The 15,584-nt window shown below is 44.3% G+C and overlaps 1 protein-coding gene across 1 annotated transcript in view; it reads right to left on the reverse strand.

Moving 5' to 3' along the window:
* LOC306705859 (adenylate cyclase type 1-like) overlaps nt 1–15,584 on the reverse strand; it is a gene marked incomplete at its 5' end in the record, with an annotated part of 35,084 nt that extends 19,500 nt beyond the window's left edge. The window contains 4 exons of the mRNA XM_079172721.1: nt 3,447–3,558; nt 11,600–11,718; nt 12,025–12,174; nt 14,976–15,584. Of these exons, the coding sequence (XP_079028847.1) occupies nt 3,447–3,558; nt 11,600–11,718; nt 12,025–12,174; nt 14,976–15,584 (990 nt within the window). The remainder of the gene's footprint in view (nt 1–3,446; nt 3,559–11,599; nt 11,719–12,024; nt 12,175–14,975) is intronic.

Consider the following 15,584-nt stretch of genomic DNA (forward strand, 5'->3'; position numbering starts at 1 on the left):
AATTACTCCCAGCTTGCGTTCTCGTGGGTGGCGGGAATCAAACTGCAAATACTGATCTGTGCGAGTGGGTTTCCGGTAAATTTCAATCTTCAAGCTATACCCTCTACTTCATATGTCACAGTCCAAGAGGGATTGTTTGTTATGCCTCCTAACCATAGACTGTATATAAGAAATGGACGTATTCACCAGGACATCTCCCATCGGTTTGTGGACTGCTGTTTTGAAGCGAGAAAGATTGCAGTTAACTTTCATGAGCTGAAAAGAAACTCTAAAAGGCTTAAAGTTGCACATGAAAACATGAATAACTCCCAGACCGGACAATACTGTGGTAGAGGCGTGTCAATAACAAGGTAGCCACGCCCTAAAACATACCCTGCTTTATAGTCTATTTTACTCTAAATGGACCATAACTTACTAAATGAACATCATGCTGTATTGAAGAACACTTAAAACGAGCGATTGAGAGCATAAGCTCATGTTTACAATGTTTACTGAGGTAAAAAAATCAAGTGAGAACTCAGTCATTTTTTCATAGACTTCTATACAATCAGACTTCTTTTTGCAACCAGAGGAGTCGCCCCCTGCTGGCCATTAGAGGAAATGTAAATTGAAGGCACTTCTGCGTTGGCTAATTTTGATGCTGCTGTTCACTGAGTTGCTTAGCTCACGGAAGGCTCAGACTTCAGAGAGTCTTGAAACCATTAGCTACTTACAGTAAAAGATTTCAAAGCGCTCTTTTCCACTTCCTCCATATCGATACATGCAACAATGGGAGCCAGCTGTACATTACTAGCTCATTTTTAATGGTCAGATACACGCTTTTGCTTGTGGTTGTGGTGAGGAAAGGTTTGGGCACACACTTGATAAACACTGACGCAACCAAATTTGTAATCCAAACCTGACGACTGATCCGAGGCTTTTTGCCTCATTCCATCCATTGCTGACTGTTAGCTTGCAAGGTTAATGCAACATGTCGGAGGGTACGCTGTCTTTGCCTCTGGGCATTGCATGTTTGCATGTAACACAAGCGGCAACCTCCGGTGCTAAGAAATTAAGCCAATGCAGAAGTGTCAAAAACAGTTCCTCAAAACGGCCCCATGTTAAAATGGCAAACTTAACAGCAGAAATAAACTGGTTTACTGCCTGGAACAGAAAATGGTTTTGGTCCCTATGGCTAGTTTATGACAACTGTACGTAACGGGGGGGTACATTTTATATAACTCCCCCTTTTGAATTATATTAAGGCTGAAAAGCATAACTGAGGGCCTGGCAGCTTTGAGTGACAGGTGGATGCCGTCCCAGGTTGCTGCGTCACCCTACCATACGTAAGATCCGCCTCTTTGCCCATTTCTGGATTAGCCGGGACTTAGTCTGTGTCGTCGCTGCCAAGATGGCGACGAAAGGAGATAACACGTCAGTCTTTTGTTAACACCTTTTTTTAAGCTGCATACAACTAAGAATATAAGGGAAGGAGAAATACTGTAATAGTTTACTTGAGTTTGAAATGACTGAATGATCGCCTGTGTCTCTGACACAGGATGGGTAAACAATAAGAAACGGCAATAGTGCGTTCCTTTTGTGAGCATTAGTAATGATTGACATGGAGATAAGGTTGAAATTGCAAAAAAGTCTAATTTGATCTATTTTGTGTCTAAGATTAAGTGTAAAAGGGATAATGTGTCAAGTTCAGAAGCCACCTGTGGTTAAAAGGCTTATCTTCATTTGTGTTCATATGAAGTCTGGATGAGGAGAGGAGAAGAGACTTGGTCTACTACAACAACACTCTAGGAGTACACTGCGTTCCTGGCCCACTTCCCATGCAGCTTGACAAGTCCAAAGAGTGGACAGGTGGTGTGGGGATGGTGCTGGAATGGTATTATGAGATGATGCCCGGTGGCCATGTGGCATCGCCCGCTCTGAGTATGGAACGAAAAGAGTCTGCGTGGCCACAGTGACCACAGCCATGAGTCACCGGCAGTGCCACTTCCTGCCAAAGTGGATCAGAATGAGTGGGGCTTTGGGTCAGGGCAAGGCTAGAACATTTGATGACAAGTCGCATGGCCGGGGACAGCGTGTTCAGCGCAACACAAGGCTCCCAGCTAGCAGCCGAGCTGAGATCAGACCGATCTATTCTGTCGTAACCCAAACAATGAGACGGATCCAATCACAACAGCAAGGAAACAGACGTAGCTCAAGATTGCATTTCTTCGAGCCAAACTACTTTGGGAGATGGAAGTGAAACTGTATCATTTGAGGCCAAATGAATTGCAGCATCTTGGAAAATGAAAGTGCATCGACTTGTTGACACCACTTGACTTATAAATGAGAGCGTCTCTGGCTGTGTGTGTGTATTTATTGCATGCACGGAATCCCAGAACGCAACTTTCCGCAGGATAAAGACAGACTGCAGCTGTCATGCAAAACAGCAAGGGCCGGGTAAAGCAACCGATCCAAGACTAATTGGAAAGGCAATGACAATCATTTGACAATAACGAGTCAAATTGAGAGACACTCTCTTTTGAGTCGGTTCTAATTTTGTGCACGTAAACAAACAAGTTAAAAATAGAAGCTCCCAACACGGCCAAGCAAAACCTTCTATGAAAGCAAAAAAAGGGTTAGTTGTAATCCTGTGGATTAATGGATTTGACAAGGGCATGTGCCTAGTGTAAGTAATAGAGGCCAGATTACATGTAGATAAGGCTGTGGAAGGGTGATCTGCGGGGGCTCAGGGGCTCAACCTTCTCACCAAACTAAATATATGTGTCAAACTAATTCACAGTGTCGAATGAAGGAGCGATATCCTCCCTGTCCTGGTGATGTGCTTTGATTCCGATCGGCACAATCTAAAGGAAAACCACATCGAGGTACCTGTGGTATTTTGCCCGAAAGTTTTTTTTTGTTGTAACACCAGCACTGATAGCGTCACATTGGAAAGCGACGAGATTAACCACAGCGGTCAAACTCACAGCAAAAGTTGAGCGGATTTTCTGCACGGAAATCACAAAGAGCGACATATTGACAGATGGGAGAGCTGAAATCTATTTTTTCCTACACGCGAACCCGAGAGAGATCGGGACAAGGACAACTCAGTGGTCCCTTCATTCAGTTCGTTCACACAGCGAGTGATGAGCGGCGGCAAGGTTGAGCCCCGGCTAAATCTGGCCTAGATTAGAGAGGTCTGTCAACTGTTCCTCAAATGAAGCACCGGGTAATCATATTAAGCATCATATGGGCTTCCAGTATTCACAGTGACATCATGCTAAGCTGGTACAATAGTGGCATGTGCCAGCGGCCTGTGGCCAAAGCAGTACACAGACACACACACACACACACACGCTTCCTTCCCTTGTCAAAGTTTGGACAGAGCACCAGCAAAACAGCAGCTTCCCATGCCAACTGTGGCTGTAATTGAGGGATGTGTGTTCAAGGAAGGGAAAGAAACTCACCGTTGCAAGCTCATCAAACTTTCCAAACAGCTCATTTAGCAGCTTAACCAGTTCCTGGGCTGTGCACTGGGAGGCCAGACTGGTGAAACCGACTATATCTGCAAACAGGATGCTGTGACGGAGAGAGAAAGAGAAGCTTTTCAGTCAAAGCAGGTTATTTTTAGCAGCATGTATGAAGGAGAGAAAAAGGAGAAAAGATTATTGGGTGCCTGATCAGATTAGCTCTCAGTTTTTTTTTTGCAAATGACAATTTGAACATTCTCTTTTGATAATGTTTTTACAGGAAGCTAATCAAACATTCAAATTAATGACCTGCGGCAGCGAAAATATAAAAAAAAGAGCGAGCAAGGGGGAGCGTGCTCCGTTCTCTAACTGGCAGCGCAGTCAAGCAGAGCGACTCGAAATAGAAGCAAGAGCATTCTCATGGGGATCAAGGTGGAGACATGTCCTGTTAGCAGCTGGTGAACAGCCATTCTGGGATATATTGCAACCATCAAGGCGCTGTCACCTCACCAGGTGAACTTGTGTTCCCTTTTCACAGTTGCTACATTGAACTGAGAGTGCTTGAGGTTTAAAATTGAACTGAAATTAAAAAAAACGTTTGTTTTGACTTGTGTATTGATTTGGTCAGGAAAAAGAAGAAACGGTACGATTAATTTACATCTCTGCTGTGATAGCACCTCCTACATTAATGCTCTCCAGGTGGCATGAATCTTCGGCTGCGACTGTCGGTGCTGTACTGCAATTGGTCCAGTATCTGTGTGGGTGGGCCCTAAAATAGTCGTTGATATCACTGCAGTTCCAACAGCCACACAAGCAGTTAACCGGCTGGGGGGCTAATGTTGTTCGCCGCCTCTTTTAGCTGTTAGTCCCATCTGTGGCTTGAGGGCTCCGTATGTTGCTCAGTGACTCTACATGTTAGTTACTCAGCGTCCTAATTGGGATCACAGTGTAGCTTACCGAGCGCTGAGGTTATCTGTTGCTGTGAGTTTTTTTTCATAGTCTGATTATTTGCCGTCGCCACAACTGGACGATGAAAGAAACAATGAAAGAGCAATGACAGCTAACGCGAGCTAGAGTGTGTGAGAGCTGCTGATGGAGGAACATGAACCAAAGCTAACGTCCGGTGGGAATCAGTGCTTATGCGATAGGCTGTATGTAAGAAGTCGTCGTAGTCGCCGTGATTTCACCCATTGTTTTGTGAAACTGCCGTTTCGAGGCACCGAGTTTGACATTTCTGGACGTCGCCATCTTGGCTTTTTTGCGATCAGAAGTGACAGGAGAGGGTGGAGCTAAGCACAACCGAACGCCATTTGTAGGCCACTAAAAATGTCACAATTATCTTTTACAGTTTGAAAACACACTCTGAAATGGTGAAAGTTGTAAGGACATGGACAACTCCCAGACCGAACAACGCAGTGTTAGCAGCCTGTCAATCACAAGGTAGCCACGTCCTAAAGCATACTCTGCTTTATGGTCTGTTTGACTCTAAATGGGACCAAACTAAACTAAATGAACATCAATATTTACTGAGGTAATAAATCAAGTGAGAAGTTGGGTAATTTTCTTATAGACTTCTATACAATCAGATTGCCCCCTGCTGGCCATTAGAAAGAATACAGGTTTAAGACACTTCATAATTGGTTTCGCTGGGGTTGCTGCCTGGCTATCGTTAGCAAGTGAGGCTCCATTGCATTCCGACTGTTTCTGCAAATGTGTCCAAAAACAGTTATATCCTTTTTTCAAAAGACAGAATATTAGGCATAATAGTTGCATTTTAGATTATATTGCCTTGCACAAAAAGTGTGGAGAATTTAAACATCAGGTTAACTTTAAACATTGCATTTTCACTACGTTGTTTTCTGTGCCGTTATTGATTTGTGCTGATTATCTTGTTCATCATATTTCATTGTAACTTGAAAACAGCTCACTTTCTTAAGGGGATTAGTCATCAAACTGACCGTCCTGTCCAACTTGCATGTCTGCAGCTCCTGCATGGGGGGCTGGTGTTTTCACAATGTGACAGAGTGCTGGATCTCTAACGGGGAGCTGCGAAATGTCATTTTTGTCGCCTCGCAGATGCCACTGTAACGAGGGGAAATAGATTACATTTTTGTGAACGTTTTAATCGGCAACCATCTGTTGCTGACAAATATTTGAACCGGTTAACACTGTGCCAGTGTAAACACTTCACTGAAACTCTGAAACTCTGAAAAGAACTGAACCAATACGATAGCGTATTTCATATCCGCGGGAAAAAATAGTGCTCAAATGCAATCAAAGCATCTTTCAATGTGTGCCGTGAATTACCCAAAAATAAAGCAAAGCGCGAGATAAACACCAAATTGATTTTGATGCCCAGTTATTTAAACCCTCACACTACCACAACAATATCTGTTTCATGCCTGCTGTTTCTATTTCTTGTACACTGCCTTGAATGAGCCATCTCAAAAGTTGAACTGCTGATTGTAATTTGCACCCGGATGTCTCCAGCCTTCTGTCATTCTCTTCAAAGACCGGTAAAAATGTAAACTCAGACAAGCTGATTGTAAAATGAATCATCGTTTCACAGTCCCACCTTTAATAACCGTTCTAAAGCCAGATGGAAATCCAGCCGTCTTCTCAAAAAGGAAACTATATATAGAGAAGAAGGTCGCAAACTACACTATGAAATCTTGTTGTTATATTGAGAGACGGTCATTTCTGTGTCTTTACGTAGACTGAACTATGCTAATCATTTCAGGGCTCTGCTTTTAAAAATAGCACAGTAGCACTGCATCTCTCTCTCTCCATCTCTCTCTCTCTGTCTCTCTCTCTCTCTCTCTCACTCATATGATAACATAAGATAGAAGCCGTGCACACACAGTTTAGGATGATCCCTAGTGTGCTTGCTAACAGAATCCTGCAATGTGACCTCATAACTCAGCTCATGTCTGGTTCATGATATCCGCGTGGCTACTCGACATGTAGAGGCAGCAGACTGTGCCGTTTCGGCAATCCTCATGATGACTGCAAGCCTTAAAATTCAAGTGCTCTTTTGCGAGACCGTATTGTGTAAATCGGCTCTCCACTTGCTTCATCGCTTTCAAGTCCACGTCCCTCAAAAAGGCAAAAGGAAACACGAGAATAATGGCTGGATTACTAACACCGGACTGGAAGCTGATGAATGAGTTATGTGATAACATACATAATTGCAGCTCAGCCACAGGCTACGACTTCTTTCCCTCAGTAAGTGGTGTGGTTACCTTCGTGGAGGAGGATTTAGTCAGACATTTTCCTACAGGCAAACAAAGGTTTGGGGTATTTTTCCAGAAAGAAACTTAAAGAAAGTACGACTTTCACACCTGCAGTTTGGTTCATATGGGTAAAAAAAAAAAGATGTGTTGTTGCATTTTAGTTGTAGTGCTGTTCCTGTTCACACCGACTTTTTACAAACACACCAGAAGAGTAAACATGAAGTCATACAGCCTGACAGGTATACCTCGTTGATTGGACAGTTTGGGCGACTGTCATCCTGCTTCATGAGCACTCATGCATCAAATAAAGCACTTTTTAAAACTCTGTTTAAAGGTGCTATATAAATAAAGTTATTATTATTATTATCATTCGTGCATCATCGGGACCCACGTGGGGAAATCAAATCCTGGTGAAGTTTATGCAGCATGTTAATGTTCTGATGTGCTTCTGTGTATTCATGTTCTTTGATTAATAACTGATTAGAAGCATTATTAGTCTTATTAGACTTCAATTCGACCGCATGTTATGATGAATAACGATAGAGACAGTCCCTTTGCACGCTCCCAGATGACTTGATGAAAACACACGTGCGGATGTCGGGGGGTACACACGGACCCGCGTATGAGGCGCGTTATCGCTGTCACACAGTTTTTAATAGAGAACAGCATTTAAACGATTAATCGGGGAACATACCCGAGCCGACATGCTTATATACAGTGCCTTAAATACAGATCAATAAGTTATTTGAACAGATTTCAGTAGATGGATGTATTTGTAGTTTAGCTTTGATTGTTGAAAAGATAATCTGGTGTGGTTGGTATGTTAGCGTTCAAACCTCAGACTGAGACCCACCTTTTCAAGGTCTCGCTTTGGTTCTTTGGTCCCCACCAGGCATCGATTGGCGGCTTTCACACCAGCCCAAGTGAACCGCACCGACGCGCTGCAGGGAGAATCCCATCGAGTGCATGGTCTCTTCTCGCGACCCAATGTGAACTTTGCTGCACTCAGTTATTTTTAGCCTTGCTTACCTCATTTAACCCGAGCAGATACTATTGTGTCCACTTTTATGTGACGCATGCACGGCGCATGGGGCCTGTGTTCCACAGCACAAAGTTAAGGTCAGGGGGGCTTCCAATTCGACCCGCTGTCTCTCTCACCCTGTCCTGTCTGGCTGTAGCTGTGAGAAAGGCAAATAAGCCCACACAAATGATATATATAAATAATATTGAATATGGTTCAAAAGAAGCTGAAAAATTATAAAAAGCCACGAATATTATGTTGCTCAAATGTTTATGATGAAATACCTTACCGACATGAGGAACTTGTCCCACTCAGCACATCATGCAGGTACATAAATCCAGGGATACACATCAGCTTACTTGGTAACAAGGAACCGTGTCCACGTGTGCAAGGACAGGCGGACTAAATCATAAAGATAAATATGAATGTGGGAAGTGTGCTGAGCATTCAGTTAAAATAACACAAACATCTGGGGCTTATTTTCAACTCCACTGCATTAGTTTTGATACATATCTGCATAGCAGCATTTAAACTGTATTTAAACAAGCCACGTGCAAAATATACACATGCAAATTTGTATTTCCAGAGATATTTGACACGGAATTTGCAGATGCATTAAGAATACATTTCAGTGAGTAATCCCACACCTCGAAGGCACTCTTGGCATTGTGAGTTGGACCACTGAGAAGCAGAGGGATCGCAGACTGGAAGCTCCCGTATCTGATTTTGAATGTCCTCCGGCAAAACCTTCAAAACAAACGCTGCAGCACTCTTGGCAACAGCTAAGAGTTAGTCCAAACCTACTGTACTGTACTGTAAGTGGACCATATTCACTGGTCAAAGTCAAAACCTCATCCCCCAACTCAAGTTTCTGACTCCATAAATTCCGCCATCCACAGCAGCCAAGGCACAACAATTGAAATGATTAAGCGGCGTAATACGAACATGATTTTTCCTGTGGTAACTACAGCTTGTCTAATAATATTGTCTAATTCGACCTCCCTCACACCCTCATCCATTGTTTTCCTCTCCAATGGCACATATTCGCTCAAAGTTATTCCCTCAATTATCTCCTATTTCTCCCTGTGGGAGGCATTACTGTTGCTATTTTGGCAGACGCGGTTTCAATTTAATCACGTAGCGGAAGACACGAGCCAACTCATGGGTTAACTTTGGATGGGCCCCTCTGGAGCTGCAGTATGTGGGCTGGTGTATGTGCTGACGTCGGGCCAATAAAGGGGCCGACGCAGACGGGTGCGCAGGATGCTTACAACAAAATTTAGAAGGGTGAAGTGAAACTTCTTTGCAAACAATACGTCTATTTTGTAATGGGAATGCTGTCATTGGTGGGAATGTCTTCACCTAGCATTTTGTGCGTATGTGCTATATACGTGTGGTCGTGGAATGAAATAGTGCAAATAGACACGGTGGAAATGCTTGTAAATTACAAAAACGAAGAGTGGTGAAGATGCCTGTCGTATAAAATTATATAAGTGATTAAAAGAGAGATGTGATATTAAAAGGTGCATGCTCATCATTCATCTCCATTTTCACATTAGTAATCATATAAATAAGGAAAATGCAATTTATAAGACGTGACTTGATAAACTAGGAAACAATTCAGAATGAAATACTGTCAATGAATGACTTCCCGTACGGTAATCCCTGTTGTTCTCAGCTCAGGATCAGTTTATCACACCAGTTACTATACTACAACCGTCATAATAATGAAAGTGTGTGTCAACATGGAGCTATAATACCCACACACATCGTGTTCAATAAACTCCAGGTTTGTTACTTTGGAGTCGTATTCTTTTCTTTTTTTTTGTTCGTGAGTGATTACTGCAATATCCCCATGGCTGGATTTTAATCAGATCAAATACTGCAGTCTCATAGTATAATGAAGAAAACCAACAGTACATTGTGCGCCACGCTGTTTACTTTCTAATTGCAGTCCGCCCAAATCACATAAATCACGTCCGCATCCAGTCTAGATCGCTCTCACAGGGGTGGCGCTATCTGAAGGAGTTCAGGGCACAGAAGCAATCAGCAGAGCTCCACCGAGATGTGTCCATATTTAACCACCGCGCGCGCACACACACACGCCGTTATGCAACAAGAATTTAGTCTCCATTGCATTTAATCCCCTGTAGCAACGTAATCCTGGGGCTAAGCAAACTCTTCTCCTCAAGCCTCCCTGCTGCTCTGAGAACACAGAGGACAGGAGGAAGAGGAGACGACAAAAGGAAACAAGGGAATGTTGGAGCGGCATGAAGGAGATTTCAGAGAGGTGAAGGAGAAGGTTGTGTTTTCAACACATGTTGCCGACACAGGGTTGAAAGGTCAACCACAGCCAGCTGCAGGAGTCGGGAGGTAAATGCAAGTCTTTGCTGCAGACTGCAGATTTTCATAATAGTATCTATAGTAGTAATAATAAAAATAATAAGAATATTGATACTCCAGGGAAGTTAAGACAAACTCTCGTCTTCATCTGATTACTCTGTGTTTGTTGGAATATCAAATCCTTTTCATTTGGCAGGAATGTATTTCAAACAAGAGTAAAGAGTAATAGTATTTACCAGGAGGTTATTTCATATACACAGTATATACCAGTGTTTCCCAAATGACAAAATACAAAGTTTTGGTTAATGACAAACCATCACTAGCCAGCTCACAATAGGCCTAAGAGCGGATCTGTCCATAAATGAACGTTCCTGACCGTATATCTTCACGGATCGGTAAAACAGCCACTTCGAAGAGATATGTGTGTTTGATAAATGTCAACTTCGTTTAATGCATATGTTATTGGAAACATACATATACAGGCCATCCTGTCAACAGCAAAAACAATCAGAATGCATGCGCGCCTTTCATATTAGATTCAATGTTATTAGTATAGCTACAGTTATCAGAACAGTACCTTCATGCAGGCTCCCTTGTGTGGCTCGAAGGTGTACCGCAGATACAAATGTTACTGGACTTTTGGCTCTATGTAAAGGGTCTAAATACCGCCACCCTTCCCTGCAGATTGTATGTATAGACGGCAACAAACGACACAAAGACATGAAATGTGCTCAAACGCTGAAGGGCAGGTCCACTCACAGGGGTCGGACACAATTGATAAGCAGCTGGTATACGTTTGGTGGACGGAGGGTGAAAATGTCTGGGAGGGAGGAAAAAGACGATGTCTTCTGAAAAAAAGAGTTTCTGTAACTTCTCAAAGAGAGACCCTGGATGAGGAGGAGGAATGTCCTCCTCACTAAGCATTGCCCAAACTGTCTTTCTCTATATTCCCCAGTAGGCACCCTAACTCCGAGAGCTTTGTTTCCCCTGGGGGCTGCCAAGATATGACGGCCCAGAAGTTGACATATGCACCACTGGCATATTAGCCGGAGTGCAGCAAAAAATATGACCGTATTTGGGTTGGTTCCTTGTTGCCCATGAATCATTTCTCTACCAACATTGGCCACCGATATGAAACAAATGGAAAGCGTCTTTGGATTCCGTGTTATCAGGGCTGATAACAAACGAGTGAGTCGGGGGGCTCACCCGTCATATTCACTGTGAAGAATTAAATATTTCAGTTTTGCAGCCTGGGGCGGTGTTAATGTTTCAGGACACTGTTGGGTCGGATCACACTACATCGCGTAGCCCTCAGTGTTCTTTCCAAAGGACATGTTTGGTCAATTTATTCAGTTCCTTTTCTTTTTTTTTTAAAGCATGCACCATAATGCATTGGGACAGCGTTTATTCCATTGTTTCAGCTGGAGATTCTCCCATGAGGAGAATATAGTATCCTCAAATAAAAAGGGCTGTTGGTTAAGTGAATCCACGAGGGATTTAATTACCAACCGGGATTGTTCTGCGGCTGTGTTTTGTCGATGTGAGGATCCTACCTGACATTGTCGTGGCGCTGGATGTAGATTTTGTGAAAGATCCTTTCTGGGGGCTTCAGGAAATCCTCTTTCATCTCCATAGCTACGTTCCTGGGCAACAGACTCATTAGCAGGCGCTCCTGCGTGTGAGTGTGTGTGTGAGAGTGTGTGTGTGTGTGTGTGTATGTGTGTGAACAGAAAGGGAGCGAGAGAGCAGATAAAGTAAGTTCAAATATACATTTATACAGTCAAACACAGCAAAGTTATCATAGGACAACGTGTTAGCAGCGATAAGAAATGTGCCAGACAAAAAGGTATGAAATCTAGCCGAAATGAATAATGTGTTGAAATGACTCGCGGCACAAGGAGGGGGTGGGGAGGAAAAAAACAAAACAGATGCACATCTAATTTTACCCACAGTTTCAGCAACGCACAGGTGCATGTACCTGCTTCTCGTTCTCGTCCTCCATGCGGAGTCTCTCTTCGATGCAGTTGCGAGCCTGCAGGAAGGCCTTCCTCTGGGCTCGCTCCGTCAGGATGCGCACAAACAGCCCTGACAGGTTGACGCTGGTGAACAGCACCGTGTTGGCAACCAACTGCAAAAACGGAAGAAGACAAAATAGGAACGTTAAACACGCTCTTTGGGATTCTTTAGTACGGTTGTTAAAGACACAGGGAATCATCAAGAGATGTGTGTCGCTTTATATAAGAACGATTTGATTGGTATTCTGTTTGCGAGTTTGTGTGTGTGTGTGTGTTTTTGGCACACAGTACATTCTTTTATGTATGTATTTAGTGGAATGACTGCACATACGCATGTACACTTGCATTATGTGAAAGTGTGTCCCTAATTTTGAGGTCCTGTAACTGGGGATTAGGTTTTACACGTATAAACAAAAGGACAAATAAAGGACAAAGGATACATAAAGTTGTTTTGAAGAGAATAACATCACTATGATCCATCCCATTAGTAGCTGTTGCATTTAAAATACACACACACACACACACACACACTGTGTGGCATCCTGCTATGGCGGTGGGGCCGTATATTTCTCTATTTTGGAGTCAGCAACATTACAGCGTCTGAGAGCCGGCGCTCTGGTCCATCCATCACAGCAGATGCACAGCAGCATGACTGCTTCAACCTTGTCCAGGACACGAAGAAAAGAGAGTTGTTGTTTTGTTTTTTTCTTGACTGGGTTCAGCTGGCTTTGACTTTGTATACAAACCGAACAAGATCTACCTTTAAGTGCGCACCAGCAAGCTGTTACCCCGGGCAGTGGTTGTATGGTGATAAGATTAAAAGGAACTCAAACTCTTCATATCTTTAGGCCATTCATCAACAAAAAAAATGACCAATGACTTTACACTTCACTTAAAAAAACATCTTAAAGCTTCACATGATATATTCTCAAAGTTAACAAACTTCCATTGCCACAGACAGGCTTGTTTCCCAGTCCAATGAATAATGGATCCAGTTTTTGGCAGCAGCAGTCTGTCTTTGTGCTTGGCAGCAGCGCTGGCAAACATCAACATGTTCAAACGATGCTCAAGTTACTTCACAGCCTCAGTGAGTAAAATGTGGACGTCTGAAGTGAGTGGCCTATATCTGCGATGCTCAACCCCAATAACTGACCATAATGTGCTGGGACTCACTTTTACATCTATTTCACCCATTCACGGTTTTACGCGGTGAGGAAACATCTGACATTGCCGTTGATTATGTCAAATAATGATCTGTGGTATTCTATTGCGCAATCGGGCTTTCATTTAATTAGCAGGCTATCACTGCTGTGCTCAATGTCAATGAGCGGCGGGATAAAAAATAACCAGTCCTCTCTGGGACTGGTTACATTGTTTATAGCAGACACTATAGTTATATGGCGTAAATGTGCTGTGGATTTAATATAACGGTTGTTCAGTGTCCAACTCAAGCTTTATCTCAGACATGCAAGGTTGTAAACTATAACGCCATGTGACATTTTTATACTCCCAACTCTGTGTTGCAGCAATACAATGTGGCACTAAAAAAAGAATAAGAGTGACAGCTGAAGAGTATGGGGGACTAGTAATATCCTATTTTTCTAACTCATATCCCCCGCTTGCTCCAGTAATAAGATATTTCAGGTGTCACCGAGCCACAGGCTGAGTGCCTGGGACCCAGGTGGGTGGCCGGCGCAAGCCCAGGGCCGCGCGAGGTCATGCCGCACGGCTCATCTCTAAGCTTAATGGATTAGCCATCTCTGGTAGTAAAGCTATAGCACCGTCCTTCACATGGCAATGCAGGTATCTCATATATAGCCTACACACAGGGGCGAAAAACAATCTCCTCCGCAAACACGCTGTCATCATGCGAGGGCGTGATGAACCGATCACATCTCAATTTCACTTCCCACCGAAATGCACAATCTTCGCGCCGTATGCTGCGCGGAGGAGGCAGGTGTGTTCCATAGCCACCGCCACCACCTCCGCCACCACCACCACCACCACCCCCGGAGGGGTCTGACTGATGTTACATATCTTCTCACCTCACACCTGACAGTCAGTCAGAAGTGTGAGTATTGTGATAGGGGGAAAAAAAAAATCTACAAAGATATAAACGCACAGAGAGCGGTGCACCGATTTCTATTTCAGCTCGGAAATGACATGAATGACTGTGCCCTCTTTTTCCGTAACTGAAGCATATAGTGGTGTGTGTGTGTGTGTGTGTGTGTGTGTGTGTGTGTGTGTGTGTGTGTGTGTGTGTGTGTGTGTGTGTGTGTGTGTGTGTGTGTGTGTGTGTGCCCCGCTGTTTGCCCTACTTCTGGTGCTAGCAGGATGTCACTCTGATTCCCAGGCGGCTCCTTTGGGGCCTGAATCACATCCCCAGGGAAACAGTCATGGACAAGCAGACTGCTTTGGCTCATTCATTTTTCTCCTCCACCCTCTCTGTTTGTTTCTCTTTTTCGGGGGCCTTCAGGTACACATGCATCACCATCACCACAGCCACGGCCCCTACAGTACATCACTATTTCTCAACCTCGGCAAATGACATGTAGACTTACTTACAGTTATGACAGTGGGAAAAGTGACCAAGCAGACATTCACCGTCTCATTTTGCGTTTGTCCACTCAAGTCTTCTTCGTGGCTCAGAGGCTGAGTTGACATGAGCTACTTTTGTTTTGTTTTTATCCGAAAACTACACTTATTTGTGTTTTATTTGTTGTTGCTCTCAACGTTTCAGAACTACACTTTTGTCAAATGCAATCAAAAGCCTGAGCAAGCCCCCATCAAGTGCAGCCACATGGGAGCTGTCCTCGGTGCTGAACTTGGTGTGTTGTCACCCGCACACACGCAACATACAAAACAACCCACAGGCGCCTAAAGCACCGCGTGTACAGCGCACACATATACGCACCGTTCTCCACATCTTCTGCGTTTTCGCCGTTACAGAAGTGGCGGTCACAATCAAATGCGAGATGGAGACCATTATTCCAAACACGACCGCCAAGAGCGTCCGCACAGGTAGGAGCGCGTAGGCGACGAAGGTGACCAGGATGAGCTGCCACACGCCCTGCTCCGGGGACGTCGGGGGCTCCATGCCCATCGCGCCCAGCGAGAAGGGGCAGCAGAGGAAGGAGAAAGTGAAGCCAAAGAGCAGCGCCAGGTTGACGATCTGCTGGAGCTGAGTCACCTGCAGGTACTTGACGTTCGTCACGATGAACAGGGAGACGAAGACGACGCAGTGGACCGGATGGGACCCCTTGGAGATGGTGAGGCTGGGGCCGGACAGCAACTCCACCACAGCCAGCGTCGAGGACAGGAAGATGAGCACGGCCAGGGCTTTGAGGGTGGACGTCTGCTCCAGCTTCAGGTTGTAGTTCTGGAAGAGGGACTCGAGCTCCTTGCAGTCGAACTCGTCCTCGCACGCGATGGTGGTCAAGGGGACGCCCGTCGGACAGTGACTTCTCTTCCGCCTGGTTTTGACTTTCTGAAACGGTATTTCCTCCATGTCAGTGCCATTCAT

The sequence above is a fragment of the Pholis gunnellus genome (assembly GCF_910591455.1).
Source record: "Pholis gunnellus genome assembly, chromosome: 14".
In the NCBI taxonomy this organism is placed as follows: domain Eukaryota; kingdom Metazoa; phylum Chordata; class Actinopteri; order Perciformes; family Pholidae; genus Pholis; species Pholis gunnellus.